Below are 14,318 nucleotides of genomic sequence, written 5' to 3'. Positions count from 1 at the left end.
CATGACCTGAGCCAAAGGCAGCCTTTGACTGGCTCATGAACTGAACCAGTTAACTGATCTGCCCAGGCGCTGGCCACGGTTCGGTTTACTGGTCCTGACAGTCACCAGCCAAGGTCTGATTACCTCTTCTCTCCGCCTATCACCGCCCCAGGCAGAGAAGTCACACCAAACTAAGTCTGGCCTCCTGGGGTGGGAGAGAGGAGAACAGGGGGCTTCCCTGTACCTCGATCCCAGGGTAGCTTCCCAGGCTGCTCTCAAAACATCATCTGTTGTGGTCATAAAGGAAGTTGGTTCTGCCAAAGGTTGGTTCTAAGTATCAGGTAGTTTTGTCTTCAGGACACGGTGAGATGCTCTGGTGGGATTCTCCTCAGTTTGAGGACCTGCTGCTCACTGTGCCGACAACAGAAAAATCCAGATGGGCCAGAGCGCCATGTTGGTTCCTCTTGGGTCTTTTTCTTGAGCTCTGCGGATACCTTTTCCATCACAGCTTTGCTTAGTGTGATTTGTAGTTTTTTTTCCTCGTAGTAAAAGTTCTCACACTGGAACTTGCACATTCTGCAGAGGAAATCCAGGCAAACCTCTGGATCCCTTGTGTATTTTAAGTCCCGAGAACCGTCCTGCCAGCGTAGGCCTCAGTAGAATCCAGATGTTAATGAAATGGGGTCCCCGACCTATGTCGACAGTTTGTAGGAAGCTACTCATTATCACATATTAAGGACCGACGATTTGCAAGGTCAGGCAAAACACAGACATTAGTACTTTGATATTTAGCACTAAATACACATTTAAGGTGATCTTTTTCACCGAAGTCCCACTGTCCATGATCGATCAAAAGTGGCTGACCTTGGACTGTGAGGACTTACTCAACCAAACAAGGACACCTCCCAGCGTGTGCCCCCTCTCGGGAGCTGGAGGGGCTCCTGACCATCCTTGGCTAACAGCCGGGGCCTTCTAGCCCCGCATTCTAGCCCGAGCCGTCTGTGGGTCAGCCGTCCTGCAGAGCTTCTAGAATTGATAGGCCCATCTGCCACGAGCCAGAGTGACCTTCCCTAGCAAGGTGCTTTAACTGGGTGCGCTTCTGAGGATCGCCTGGGTCTCAGCTGGACTGAGGCACATACACCCGGTGTGTAGAGCACGGTTGGCAGGTGGGGGCGGGGAGCCCCCGGCTCTGATGCTGCTCGGCGACAGGCTGGTGGGGTGACGAGCCTGTGCCTCCCTCTCCTGAGTTGCTGTCCTCAGCTGGTGAACGCGGGGGCTGGATTAGATGATCTCAGGCGTCCCCTCTCAGCCCTGAGGTGCCATGATTCTGGGAAATATGTCTGAGAAAAGAAGTTGAGGGAATCTGTTTCCCAGATTCTGGGGAACAGAATCTCGTCTGTTGCTTCAGGAGCTTCCCCTTTTAAAGTGGACATTGGCTTTGAGTTTTCGTTACCTGCCCTCCTGTGTGGCGGCGACAGGGGCCTCCGCGGGTGCGGCACCCATTCCTGCCACGTGGGGCTCAGTCTCATGGTGAGGTGGGGGTGTCTCCCTGATGACAGGGGACTCGCCATTGCTATGTCGTCCCAAGACTGGGTTACGGGGCAGAGGTGAAGTTCTGGGGTTCGGCGGCAGCAGAGGCCGGCCTCTCGCTCTGGGAAGGAAGAAGCTGTTTCACAAGTCACCGCATTTCCCCTTTGGGGTTTTCCGAGGCGCTCTGAGACTCATAGATGTCCCTCTGTCGTTTGCTGGAGTAAAGTTACCTCAAGGGTGAGTTAGGACCAGGGACTGTGTGCACATTCGGGTCACCTCAGTGCCCGTCGGCCGTCCTCACTGCTTCCTCCCGGCGCGCCTGCCCGCGAGGTGGGCGCCGGTGGCCCGGGCCGCAGGTGCCTTCTTACTGTGCCCTGCTCACCCGGTATAGATGCCTGTGACATCCTTGTGCCCGCTCACCCGGTATAGATGCCTGTGACATCCTTGTGCCCGCTGGCCACACACTCACACACTGGTGCAGGTGCTAGAGTGTGTGTGAGAGAGAATGGGGAGAGGGAGACAGAGCTGGAAGCTGCATTTGGATGGTTTCCCCTGAGTGGACTGAAGTTTGAAATCATAACCGTCCCGTCAGCAGTGGGGTCCCGAGATGCAGAATGTAGGACTCTTTCAGTGTTGGTTTAGGGGAGGCTCTGCAGTCCGCAGAAGTCCGTGCAGAGCCAGGAGCAGCCCTGGGGTCTTATGATGCTCAGATTGGCCGTCCGCCTCCACCACCACCACCACCACCACCACCATCCAAATTATACTTTGAGTAGGTACAGAAGAATATTTCTAGCTACGTGCAAGGGTAAATGCGAATCAGGTAGTGAACACCAGTTGTTGGGTCCCCCCAAAATGGGTACCCCAATAATGGGTCCATGATTAAAGGAGCGAGACTCATACAAAGAGAAAGTCAAGCAAAGCTTTATTTCGCACCAAGTATCAAGAATCAGACTGACCGTCAAACAGACCGGCCGCAGCAGCCCCTTATAGAGAGGACGACCCCTCCCTGCTTTCCAGACTAACTTTTATAGAGCAAAGGCCATGTGGTTGGGCCTGGCCACACACAGGTGGCCGATGAAATTGTAACACACAGAGAAAGCTGCACAGTCCTGCTAGGTCACACACGGGTGACCAACTGAATTACAATTTACCCTAGTAGACATTTGAACCAGCCTATCACCTAGTTCAGAATTGGCGCCCAAAATGGGCCCAAAGCACGGGGCCCATACTCCTTGGTAGCTCGGAGACAGTATGCGCCCCCGCTGATTGGATACCTCCACCTGGCCCGACCCACCCTTGTACTTGGACTTTGTTATGTGGGACTGGTTTCCGGGACTTGTTTTTAAGTAAGTTCCCCTTGGTGGGGGTGGGGCAGAGTCCATTTACGTTTTACAACAAAATGGCAGTTCAACCAGGGTGGGGCCGCTCTGGCTGAATAGGCCCTCACACCGGGAGCCCACCGTCCGGTTAAAGCCGAAGGTCAGCGGATCCGTCTGGAGTCCTGGTAGCCCCCATCCCTCCCCACCAAGCAGCGACGGTAGCCACCCTCCCCAAATCTTGTGTTCATCGTTCCCTGCTTTCTGGAACAGTTCTAGTGCATGTATTTGGGGGCCTAACCGATACTGTCAACCACGCACACGTGTGGCCTGTGGGGACGCGTCGCGTTCTTCTGGAGCCTGCTGTTCTCTCTCAGCGTCATGTCCCCACGAACACCGAGTGGAGCTGCCACCCACTGCTCTGACTCGTGTGTGGTGTCCTGGTGTAGGACAACCCGCTGCTGGTGGAGACTTGGGTCATTTCCAGGATCTCACCATCGAAGCAGCGCTTCCTGGGTCTGCACTGGGGGACACGGGGACGAGTTGCTGTGAGGTGCGCACTTGGGATTGGAATTGCTGGCCACGGAGGATGTTTGGATTCAGCATTATTAGCTCATTCTGAACTGTTTTCCAAAGTGGCTGAGCCCATTTCCGCCCCCACAGCGGAGTCCAGGCTCTCCCCGTGCTCTGCTTTCTTGTCAACACGTTGCCAGCCATCTACATCTGGGCCGGTCCAGTGGGTGTCAACGGTCTCTCCTCTTGTGTTTACGGGCTGTTTGGGCTTCATCTTCTGTGAAGTGCCTACTCGAGTGTTTCCCCAGTTTTCTTTGTGATTTATGTGTGTGTGATGGATTATATACCTGTAGCCTTTCTCACCAGTTTCGCGAAGAGCCTTTCCCAGTTTATGGCTTGTGGTGAACATAAATTGGTCATTTCATGTGCCCGGACGTGTCATTTCCCCTGTAGTTGGTGCTGTTTGGGTACTAAAAAGGGCTTCCCTGGCAGTGAGCAGAGAGAGAGGCTCCTATATTTTATCTGATGGTGTTGCCTTCCACATTCAGGTGCAGGTGTGTGACCCACCAGGAACTGATTGTTGCGTATCGAGGAGAGGCCCATCGTCTCCCTTTTTTGGGTTTCTCTTCTAGGGATGTTCCAGTGTCCCAGCATCATTACTGAAACAATGCCCTATTTCCTCCTGCTTTGAGCTGTCATTGTGCTCATAAATCAAGTGTCCGTAAAGGTGTGATTTGGTTTCTGGCCTTTGCTCTTTCTTCTGTGTAATTGTGATGATCGAGTTTTTTGAAAACATACAGACAAGATCTTGCCAAGAGGTTGCCTGAAATTATAATGGATCTATTGTTCGGTTTAGGGAGAGTCAGTATCTCCTCGTAATATTGGGTCTTCCAATTCACTTATATGGTGTCTTCTTTCATTTAGGACATCCCTAATCTATTTCAACAAAGTTTTATGATTTTATCCATAAAAGTCTGACACATCTTCCACTATAGATTTATTCCTAGGCATTATAAATTTTAAATGACTATTTACAGAATTACATTTTTACCTGCTTGTTGCTTCTGGTGCATGAACGTGCAACTGATTCTTGTACACTAGTTTTTTTTTTTTGTACACTGATTTTATAACCAGCAGTCTTATTGATTCCTTTTTAATGATGAGCATTCATCTGTAAATTCCCTTTTTGTATCTACCTTTTTGGCGACAGTTTCCCTTCCTTCATTTCCAATCCTCATTACCCATGCTTTCCTTCCGTCCCCGAGCCGGCGAGGACCTGCCACACGGTGCTGGGTTGAAATGGTGGTCATGGCCAGCTGTTGCTTAACTGTTACCAGGCCGTTTGCTGTGGGTTCGGAGTATGCCCTGCTATTCCGGGTTTCAGACTTTTCACCTTGATTCGTTATTGAACGGTATCAACCACCTGTCTGTGTCTATTAATATGGTATGTTTTCTCCTCCTTTGATCTGTTAATGTGTTGGACTGCATTCGTCGGTTTAAAGTATTGAATCGCTCTTGCATTCCTGGAATCAAATTTTGGTGCTTTGCGGCAGTCAGTTTGCACATGCTGATTTATTTAGGAAGTTTGCACTGACATTCATGAGTGAGATCGGCCCAGACTCCGCTCATGCTTTTCTTCTTTCAGTTTTGCTTCTGAGGCTGTGTCAGCCTCATCAAATGAGTTTGGAGATGTTCTCTCTTCTCCTGTGTCTGGAATTCTTTCTTCCTTGGATGACCAGTGGAGGTCTTTAGTAAAATCAGTTGTCTTTGGCGTTTTTCTTTGTGGGAGGACTTGAAAGTACGGATTCACCCTCCGTGAATTTAAAAATAGTTTGGTGTTAAGGAAGTTTCTCCTCTCAAGCTGATCCATTATTTATTTGTTTGTTTGAACAGAGAAGTGATTGAGAAGAAGCCAGAGAAGTTTAAAGTCCAGTGTTTGACAGACATCAAAAACCTGTTTTTTCCAAATACAGAACCTTTTTATGCTGCTTTTGGAAACCGACCGGCTGTAAGTAGTAAATTGGGGGTATATAAGAGGTCTGGAAATAACCGCCCTTTCTGACAGCAGCCATCTGCAGGGCGGGTCTTGACCCCATGGGGAGCCAGATTCGCCTCCTGCTGGAATTAGCCGTGAGGAGATGCACAGTTACCTCACGGTCTCTAGCTTTCTTTGACGATTGGCTGGTGGGTTTCAGTCTGAAGCTTGAAATGTGGGGCTAGTACCTTCAAATTCCAAACCACTTGCTAATTTAACAAACTGAGCCACCCAGGCGTCCCATAACCACTTGCTAATTTAGTCGAACAAGAAGAACCTAGAATAGGATTAGACCCTTGCTACTGGCAGAGAAGCACAAAGCCAGGCCTTCACACCATGGCGCAACTGGGCATTGCAGGTTTTCAGAGCGTTGTAGCGTCTAGTGATAGAAGTGCTTGGAGATTTTTAGGTGTACACCCAGACTTGCTGGAGAGTTTAGCGTTCTGGATAATATAGTTTGGTACTAACTTCCCAGTAAGAAGATCCCCCTTTTGAAACTGGGTCAGAGCATAGCCTGCAGGGCTGTCAGATCGCAGGGGGCCCTGGGAGCCTGTTTACTCATGAGCTCAGCTCTAGCAGGATGAGCGCGGAGGCCCCCAGGGGGAAACTGATTTAATAATTTCACGTCCAGAGACACTTTTTTCTCTGCACTACTTGGAAGTAGAGTTCTGGTTAATGAAAATTTTATAATAGTGCATCAAACTTGAAATATCCCGTATTTGTGTTTATAATGCTCTCTTTTTTTCCCCCTAATTTTACTTTTCCACATACAGGATGTGTATTCATATAAGCAAGTAGGAGTGTCCTTGAACAGAATATTTACCGTCAATCCCAAAGGAGAGCTCGTACAGGAACACGCAAAGACCAACATCTCCTCGTGAGTGTCGTGCGCGTGCTGGGGGGTCGCTGTGTCCTTACGTTGTTAGAGTCTCCATCTCGGAAGCATGTTCACAGTTCACACTCTGCCTTTTTGTCCTTTGTTGCCTATATTTTCATCATGGATTCCTACAAAGAAAATACAGTTCAACTCCTGGCAGTTTGTCCAAAACTTAATTTTTGGACAATCTGCATTAAATGAAGCCCCTCTGGGTCAACAATTTAAACGAGTGGTTAGCTTCTGCCACTGAGGGGAACCGCATGAATTTCAAAACTAGTGGTTTCGATTGGCCAAGGGAGGGTTGAAAGCCTAGCGTGAGAATTGGAAATGGAACCGAATCGAGGTGTCATGTGAAGCTGTATTTACGGACGAGAAACTCTGTGTCTTCGCACGCCGACCTGCCACACTGCTCTCACCAGAAATTGCCAGAATTCCTCTCATACTTGCGGTCGGAGCCCCGGAGTCTCCCTGGGGCAGTGGGCTGAGTGGGCTCGTGTCTGAAAGGACGCGTCCTGGGCGGCGCAGACTCTCCTTGACTTGGGTGTGCTGGCTCCGGGGTGCTCCCTCGTGAGAGTAGAGAGCATTTCCTCAGGCCTTGTGTGGGTGAGTGTTGCCCAGCAGGCGGCACCGGGCAGACGGCTGTCCTCCTGCCGTGCCTGCTTCAGGGGCTGCACCGTCTACGCAGACCTAGAAAAGAGCCCGTGGCCCTGAGTGACCCCGGGGAGGACTGCAGGAGTCCGCCTTGTGGGCAGGAGTTGAACTAGGGGTTTGGTTCTAGCAGCTTCGCAGGGAACAATCTTCTCCAGGCACCTCCGGTGGTTTTAGGTAAAGGAGAGATTTAGGTTTCTTCTAGAGCACATTTTCACACCCAGGGTGATCCTTACGCCCGTTCAAGCTTACTTGAGCCTCCATGGGGGCCAGTTGTAGGCTGGAGGGAGCCAGGGGCCTGCCCACGTGCCTCCTTCCCCCAGTCATGCCTGTTCCTAAGCAGTTCTCAGGATACACCGGGAGAGAGAGGGGGACGGAGCCAAGAGCCTCCCTCGTCCTTCAGAACAGGGGACGGTGCCGGGCTCCCTCCTGGCTGGCAGAACAAGAGCAGGGACAGATTCCTTCCCCCGGCCACGTCTGGAGTGGCCCCAGCAGCATCGGGGGCCCTCTCTCCCGCATTCCCCAGTGTTGCCCAACGCCCCCCCCATGAAAGCGTGTCCTGATTTGGAGAAGGTCAAAGAGATCACTCTTCAGGGTCAGAAAACCCATGAACTGATGAGGCACTGCCCAGAAATGGCCACAGCCCGGTGACAGGTCTGTCACAAGAGAGGTGGCAGGACGGGGTCGCAGCCCCAAGAAGGTTTACCCCGGAGGCCTGTGGGGTTATCCCCTTCTCTGAGACTCTGAGGTTCAGGCACCTTGGCCTGGGTAGATCTCTGTGTGGGAGGAACTTGGCGCCTTGCGATCTCGTGCCAGGCCAAGGACAGGAGGCCCTTCCTGGGTGGGGGAGCACCCCTCCCCTGGAGAGCACATGCTGTCTCTGGCACCTAACTTGGGACTGTCTTTTTGGATCCGGGGACACCGTGTCCGAGACATCGGATGGGTAGGGGCCCATGGCAGACGGGGGGGTTGTCCGTGCTCTTTGCCATGGCTTGTGTGCGAGAGGGGCACGGCTGGGGCACGGCTGGGGCGCGGCTGGGGCGCGGCTGGCTCCCAGAGCACTGGGCAGTTTGGATTGGGGGCCTGTCACACACCCTGACGACACACCATGAGCTGCTCCCCATGGGGAGGGGCTGCCTCCCACAGCCACAGAACTCAAGCAAGTAGGTCTTCAAGCCAGGAGGCATTTTAAAAATTTGTTTTAATCCTCAGGAAAGACGTAATTCTTACTTGTTAGGGGAGATTTTCCCCATTCTGTGCAAGCACGATGTTCCTTATAAGCCCTTTGGGGCTCCTTTATTAAATACACACTCTCATCCTTAGTTAATAAGGTATTTGATGCCTCAGAACATGCTAATTCCTGGAGTTTGTTTCGAAAGTCCTTTTTGGTTTTTAGCAAATTGGAACTGGAGAGGGACCCTGTGACGGTCAGCAGAGACTCTGGGGACATGTGGAGAGGCCTGAGCTTGTCAGAATTTCTGGTTGGAGGCGCCCGGAGGTCTGAAAATGCATGTTCAACACAGCAACTTTCTTTTTGTAGTATAGGCCAAGGAGACTAGGACGTAGCATCTTGGGAATACACAGAAAATGGAGGGAGAGAATGTTGAGAAACACTCCTCTGGTCCCACTCTATATGCCATAAAGATGGAGGGCCCGAAGCCCAGAGAGGGCGAGATGCACATCCAGGGTGACACAGCTCCTGAGTGTGGGAGTGGATCCCCGGTCTCTTGTCCCTCAGGCGAGCTAAGGCTTCTTCCCAAAGGCTAACAATTAGCGAGGGCTAATGTTAATAGTGGACGTCGACAAATTCACTGAGCACCGAATATGTGATTTGATGGTTGCATACGTTATTTTATTTCACTCTGGTGGACGCTGGGGCAGTTTTCCTTTCCTTTCCTTTACAGTTGAGGAGACTGTGGCTTAGAATGGATGAAGCCATTTGCCCAAGGTCACTCAGCTGGTAAATGGCATAGCTGAAGGTCAGGTCTGTGTCTCCTTAACCCAAGGCCCAGGGTCATTTCCTTGCACAGCAGAGCTGTCTGTATTGCACTAAACACGCACTTTTATCTGAGGTTCTTCCTGTAGGCTCGGGCATGAGCTCCGAGGCAGGCAGCTGTCCACTGTCACACTGATTTCCTCCTGCCCCCCATTTCTCACTTGTCCCCCTTCTTTGGTCTTCCATGCCAACTCAGGTTTCACCCACCTCGCCCCGGGGGGCCTTATCTGAGTCCTACTTGGCACCCACACTGATTTCCTCTTCATTAGTGAGGAATTATTCCAGAACAGTTGCCACCGGGTTAAGCAGGGTGGTCTGTTCCCAGGGGTGTGGGTCTCTCCTAGCTTCCAGGCGCAGCACAGGGGGACCTGGCTGGTGTTCCGCGTAGCCAGGGCACGGGGGTCCCTCTGAGGCCCTGATGCTGTTCATTCTCCCTGCAGGTACGTGAGACTCTGCGAAGTGGTCGACCACGTTTTCCCATTGCTGAAAAGAAGCCACTCTTCGGACTTCCCCTGCTCAGACACTTTCAGTAACTTTACCTTCTGGAGAGAGCCACCGCCCCCTTTTGAAAACCAGGATATTCATTCCTCCTCAGCGTAAGATGTTGCCGGCAGCCTCGTGACGTCATGTGAAGACCGGCGCCCCCGATTAAAGGATAGGCCTTGGGAGCCATGGAGCAGGAGCTCAGTAGCCTGGTGTGCGGTCATTTGCTTAAAAGCAAAGGAATCGGAGGGGCATTTCTCTCCCTGCCCCATGCCCCGGGGTGGACATTTCTAAGTGGGGTGTGAGTGGTGCACTTTAGAGGCCGCGGGTGCGTTGAGGGCGGGAAGGCATCCCTCGGTGGCGGCTGCAAGCCAGTCGCTGCGCTGCCCTGCGTCCCCTCTCACAGTTCCTGCCGGGTTCCTGTGCCAAGGTGGCTGCCGGGGGTTCCCTGCCCATGACCGTTCTGCTGAGGCACCCCCGGGACATGGCCGAGGAGGGCCTGTTTCCACCTGCCCATGGGGTGTGCCACCTGTGCCCGCGTGGCGGGAAGGCTGCGGGTCTCGAGACCTGCCCCTGCGGGGTCTCCCCCCTCACTGTACAGGCTCGGCCTGGGGGTGTCTCCCAGCAGTCTCTGCCGGCAGGTCTCATGGGTAGCCCATAAGTTCTTTAATTCCTTGGGTGAAAGATAGCCTAGACAGTTGGTATACTTCCCCTCCCATTTTTGTGGCCAAGGCTGGACTATTTATGCCTTAATGCATCTGTGGCAGGCATTTTATTTAGAATGTGCTTTGTCTGGCTCTCTCTAACTTTGCAATGCCTTAAATTCAGATTATAGTCAGCATTCCTAGGGCAGTGTTTGGAAGGAGCGCGACACTCCGCCGGCTCCCTTCTCCAGCCGGGTGCAGCTGGAAACGCGGATTCGAGCAGAGCTCCTGCCCTGTGGTGATGGTGTCGATCTCTGCTGGGAGCTCTCCAAAGAAAGGAGGTGGTTTTACGAAAATCATTTCAAGACGTTATGTGCTTTGTAGATACTCTTATTTATTATTTTACTCTGATTGGGTTATTGTTAGGAGAATTTTAGCCATAGTCTGTTATTGTAGCTGTCATGAACACATCAGAAGGATAGAGACATTAGACTATCCAAAGAGCCTTATTCTGTAGATCTTACAACACTGACCTTCCTTCAGAGTGTATGGGTAATCCTTTTTATTTTCCCTCGCTTTTCCCGCTTGAGTTAAGGGCGAGTGGGTAATACTTCGAGTGGCATTCTTCACGCTGGCGGAAGATGATTCCTTTCCTCGTTTATAAAATTGGCCTCTGGAGAGAACAGTTTGAAAAGTGAAAGAATTATTTTCATAAAAGATTTTGCTTTCCTTTGTGAAGTATTATTTTTTTAGAGAGTGTTTTACCCCAGTGATTGCAAATGTTTTCCTATTTAAATTGCATTGTCATAAAGTCAGAACCTGCAACAGATGAATGAAATTTTACTCTTTCTGTGAAAGAAAATCCAGAGGTGTTGCCTTCATTGTCACTGGTGGGCTCTGTTAGCAAGGGGAGCCTTTACAGAACTGTCCGCCTGTGTCGTCGACCACAGACTTGCCTAGAATTGGAACGTGCATGTGCAGATTCCCTTTTGGAGGCATTAAAAGTAATTAAAGATAGTTCTGCCTTAACTACTCTGGCCTGGTTCATTAGTGACCTTTAGAGGCTATGTTAATTCTGTCCTGAGGGTATATTCGGGGTGAACTTGAAGCGTTGTGAACTGAGCACGAGGTCACGTGCCTGCAGGGGCCAGCGTACTTTGTCCCCTGCATGGGGGAGGCTCCGGCTTTGAGGAGGGGTCGTGTGTCCCATGTCCTGCCACCTAGCATACCCTCCATCAGGACGACCAGCTGCAGTCACTCTCTGTGTGGACGTGGGAGAGCTTGCAACCCTGCCTTCCTAATTTTGCTGTACCTTACGCCTCGACGCCACTGCACTCAGAAACAGAGCCTGCCTTCCAGGAGGTGACACGCTCGGATGTGTGTCACCCCCAGAGCGTGACCCCTGGAGGGGCTGAAACATTCACACCTGCCTTGTGGCTTCCGAAAATGAGATTTGTACGTGGCCGCACTCCTGCCTCTTTCAGCTGGCTTATCCGCCTTCACACACCTGTTACCCAGTAGCCCCGTGGGTGGTCGTGCGCCGGCATGCTGTGTCTGGACCCCACATTTCCCAGTTGCCCTGTGGAGACGAGCCCCTCCACGGGACATCATCCAACGATCATCCCATGTAACTAGGGAGAACTACATACCTGATACGTGGACAGATGATTAGACTTTTCGAGGGGAACTCCCTTTTCCATTTTAGGTTGAGATCACCACTTCAAATATATTTTATTTACAATACTTGATCTGTGTTTGTATGTGCCAGCACGGTGACCCCAGTAACTGCGGTGCCTCACGGTGTCGTGCCGGCGGCAAAGCTGTTGTAATAAAGGAGACGGATGAGCGATTTCTCTGCAAATCAGGCGTGTGAATTTCAAAGTGTTTTGGTGAGCTACTAAGTTGCTTTCTAGGGTGTGAAATCAAGCATTTTTTATTGTCTACTCAAAAAAAAAAAAAAAATCCTTAAGGCTATGGACCTGTTCAATATCGGGAATGAAAGAGCCAGTCTTTTCCTGATGCCTTTGGTGCAGTGCTGTCGCTCCTCCGTAGGCAAAGGGGCTGTGTCCGGGGCCCCTCCTCCCGGTGGGAATGACTCGAGAGCAGAGCGGGCTCAGCTAGTGTGGTGCGTGCAGGTTCCCCCAGGGCTTGGCCCATGACCCATGAGGCACCCAGCGGGCTCTGGTCCGTGGTCTTGAATGAGATGCTCAGGTGCTGCTGCAGGAGGAGACACTGGAGAGGCTCAGGAAACCAAGGTCCTTGAGTGTAACGCCACGGGAGGCACTTCACACCATGCAGAGCCCCGTGGGGAGGCTCTAGGGTGGTCGGAAGGCAGAAGTCACCAGAGGGAGGGGAGAGCCTAGGCCAGAGCCGTTCCTGGGTTTCCAAAGGAGAGGCGGGGCAGGACAGGGGGTGTCTCAGAGTTAACGCTTCTGTGTCTTGAAAACAAAACAAGCTCCCCTTATGGCGCTGACCATGGCAGATTTCCTCTGATTTCAGGTTGCAGGCTCTCTTATCTGTAAAGTAAAAATCAGCCTGAGCCGGACTCTCTGGCCTGGAGATCCTCACCTGCTCCCGCTCTCGGCCACCCTTGGCTCAGCGGCAGCACGAGGCTATGCTGTTTCCATCCGGTGCTGTAGTGGCTCTCACACGTGTGCAGGAAAACCAGTTCGGCAGCTTGGATTTCCCCAGTGTCTCAGCTGTAAACACCTGAATATTTCAAATACTTCCTGTCTTGGTCTTCGAAACTGACGCAGCCAGCCGGACTCAGCAGCCCTTCGTTGGAGCCTGGGGAACACGGACAGCGGGCCTCAGAGTGCCCATCCCTAGAAAAGGGAGGGCCGTGCGGCCCTGGAGCAGCCCCGGAACATAGTCCCAGTCGCGGAGGAAATTGGGCAGGCCTCGTTCAAGTGAAAAGCCGAACTTCTTTGGAATCTGGATTTCCTGGTTGTAGCGGGAGTGTTCTAACCAGCCCTTCGGGAGAGCTGTGTCCGATCAGCCAGCGCTCATCTCCCTCCCTTTGTGTGTCTGTACTTTGTCTTCAGAGGGGGCAGAGGACGGGGCGGGGGTGGGTGGGAGCAGGACTGCCCTGCTTCCACGGGCCTGGGGGTGGTGGGAAGGCATCCGTCTCTGCAACAAACAGAAGTGCTTAAAACGCCCATCTTGCTTTCCTCCTGCTTCTGACCACTTTTCCCATTCGTGCTGCATCCCAGACCTGCGGAGCATCCCTGCACGGGTGGGTCTGTGGGGAATGCTTGATGCCCTCAGGAACCCTGAATGTGACCCCACTGAGGTGGGCCCTGGAATCTAGCAGGCCTCAAGTGGCCACCTGGGGGCACAATCAGTTTTGGTTTGGAGGCACAGCCTTTAAAACATCATCTGGGCTTGACAAAGGCCCTTCCCTGTTGTGCTTGTCTTGGAGACTGGCCAGGTGTGTGGAGGGCTGGTGGGGAGGGGGAGGCGTGCCCGACGGGGACTGTTTGGGCGCCAGAGTGCCTCCGACTGGCACAGCCCAAGGCCAGACATCACTCACCAGCTCGGAGGAGGGAGCAGTTTGTGGGTGATTGTTGTTCAGGTTGAAGAACCACTTAGATCTGTGATTCTCAGAGCCTGCAGGTCCAGCACTGGGAGCTCGTTAGAAATGCAAGTCCCTGGGTGCGACCCCAGCCCCACTGAACCAGACCAGGAGCGTGGGTCCCACTACCTAGGCTGGTCCAGGATTCTGGTGCACGCTCAGTTTCCAGATGACACAGTGGAGGCCCACACCCGGGTCCTTGGGGCTGCTTCTGCCCTGGACTAACCTGGCCTGGCTAGAAAATGAGCTGCTCCTTTCCAGGAGGCAGTCCTCTGGAAACTCACTATGGGAGCTTGATTGACTCAGGCGGTGCCGTGGCAACCCTTGGATGCACGGCTGCCAGCCTCAGCCCCCTTCCTGGCATCGGCATCTTCGTGGGCTGGCGGCGGCTAGGAGGGGACTCCGCCCGCTCACTGAGACGGGCAGCTGGATGCGTGTGAACGGCAGACCTGGGCTGTACCCAGATTTCTGATGGCCCCCTTCCTCCCCCAAATTGTGGGGGCCTGGAGGGGCTGTCCTGATGCCAGCTAGCTTTTCACTGGCGCAGGAAGTCCATTCAGCCCTGCATTGCCTTTAATGAGTTTTGCAAGCAAGTGGCCTCTTCCGGTGACTCATTCTGCCTTTTGTGTGCCCGGAGATTGTGGTTTTAAGTTTCACTTTGGAAAGTAACCGCTACTTCTGCTGCTTTCTCTGCTGCTGGAATCTGCACAAGTTACATTCATT

General features: G+C 52.5%; 1 protein-coding gene across 3 annotated transcripts in view; it reads left to right on the top strand.

The window, feature by feature from the left end:
• LPIN1 (lipin 1) overlaps positions 1-11,050 on the top strand; it is a 126,120-nt gene extending 115,070 nt beyond the window's left edge. For all 3 annotated transcript variants that reach the window (XM_059132617.1, XM_059132615.1, XM_059132616.1), the window contains 3 exons: positions 5,232-5,346; positions 6,147-6,250; positions 9,335-11,050. In XM_059132617.1, the coding sequence (XP_058988600.1) occupies positions 5,232-5,346; positions 6,147-6,250; positions 9,335-9,494 (379 nt within the window). In that variant the 3' untranslated portion in view covers positions 9,495-11,050. The remainder of the gene's footprint in view (positions 1-5,231; positions 5,347-6,146; positions 6,251-9,334) is intronic.
• Positions 11,051-14,318: the final 3,268 nt, after the last annotated feature.

This window comes from Mustela lutreola, chromosome 9 (genome assembly GCF_030435805.1).
Source record: "Mustela lutreola isolate mMusLut2 chromosome 9, mMusLut2.pri, whole genome shotgun sequence".
In the NCBI taxonomy this organism is placed as follows: Eukaryota; Metazoa; Chordata; class Mammalia; order Carnivora; family Mustelidae; genus Mustela; species Mustela lutreola.
This window is presented reverse-complemented; position numbering and strand designations above follow the sequence as displayed.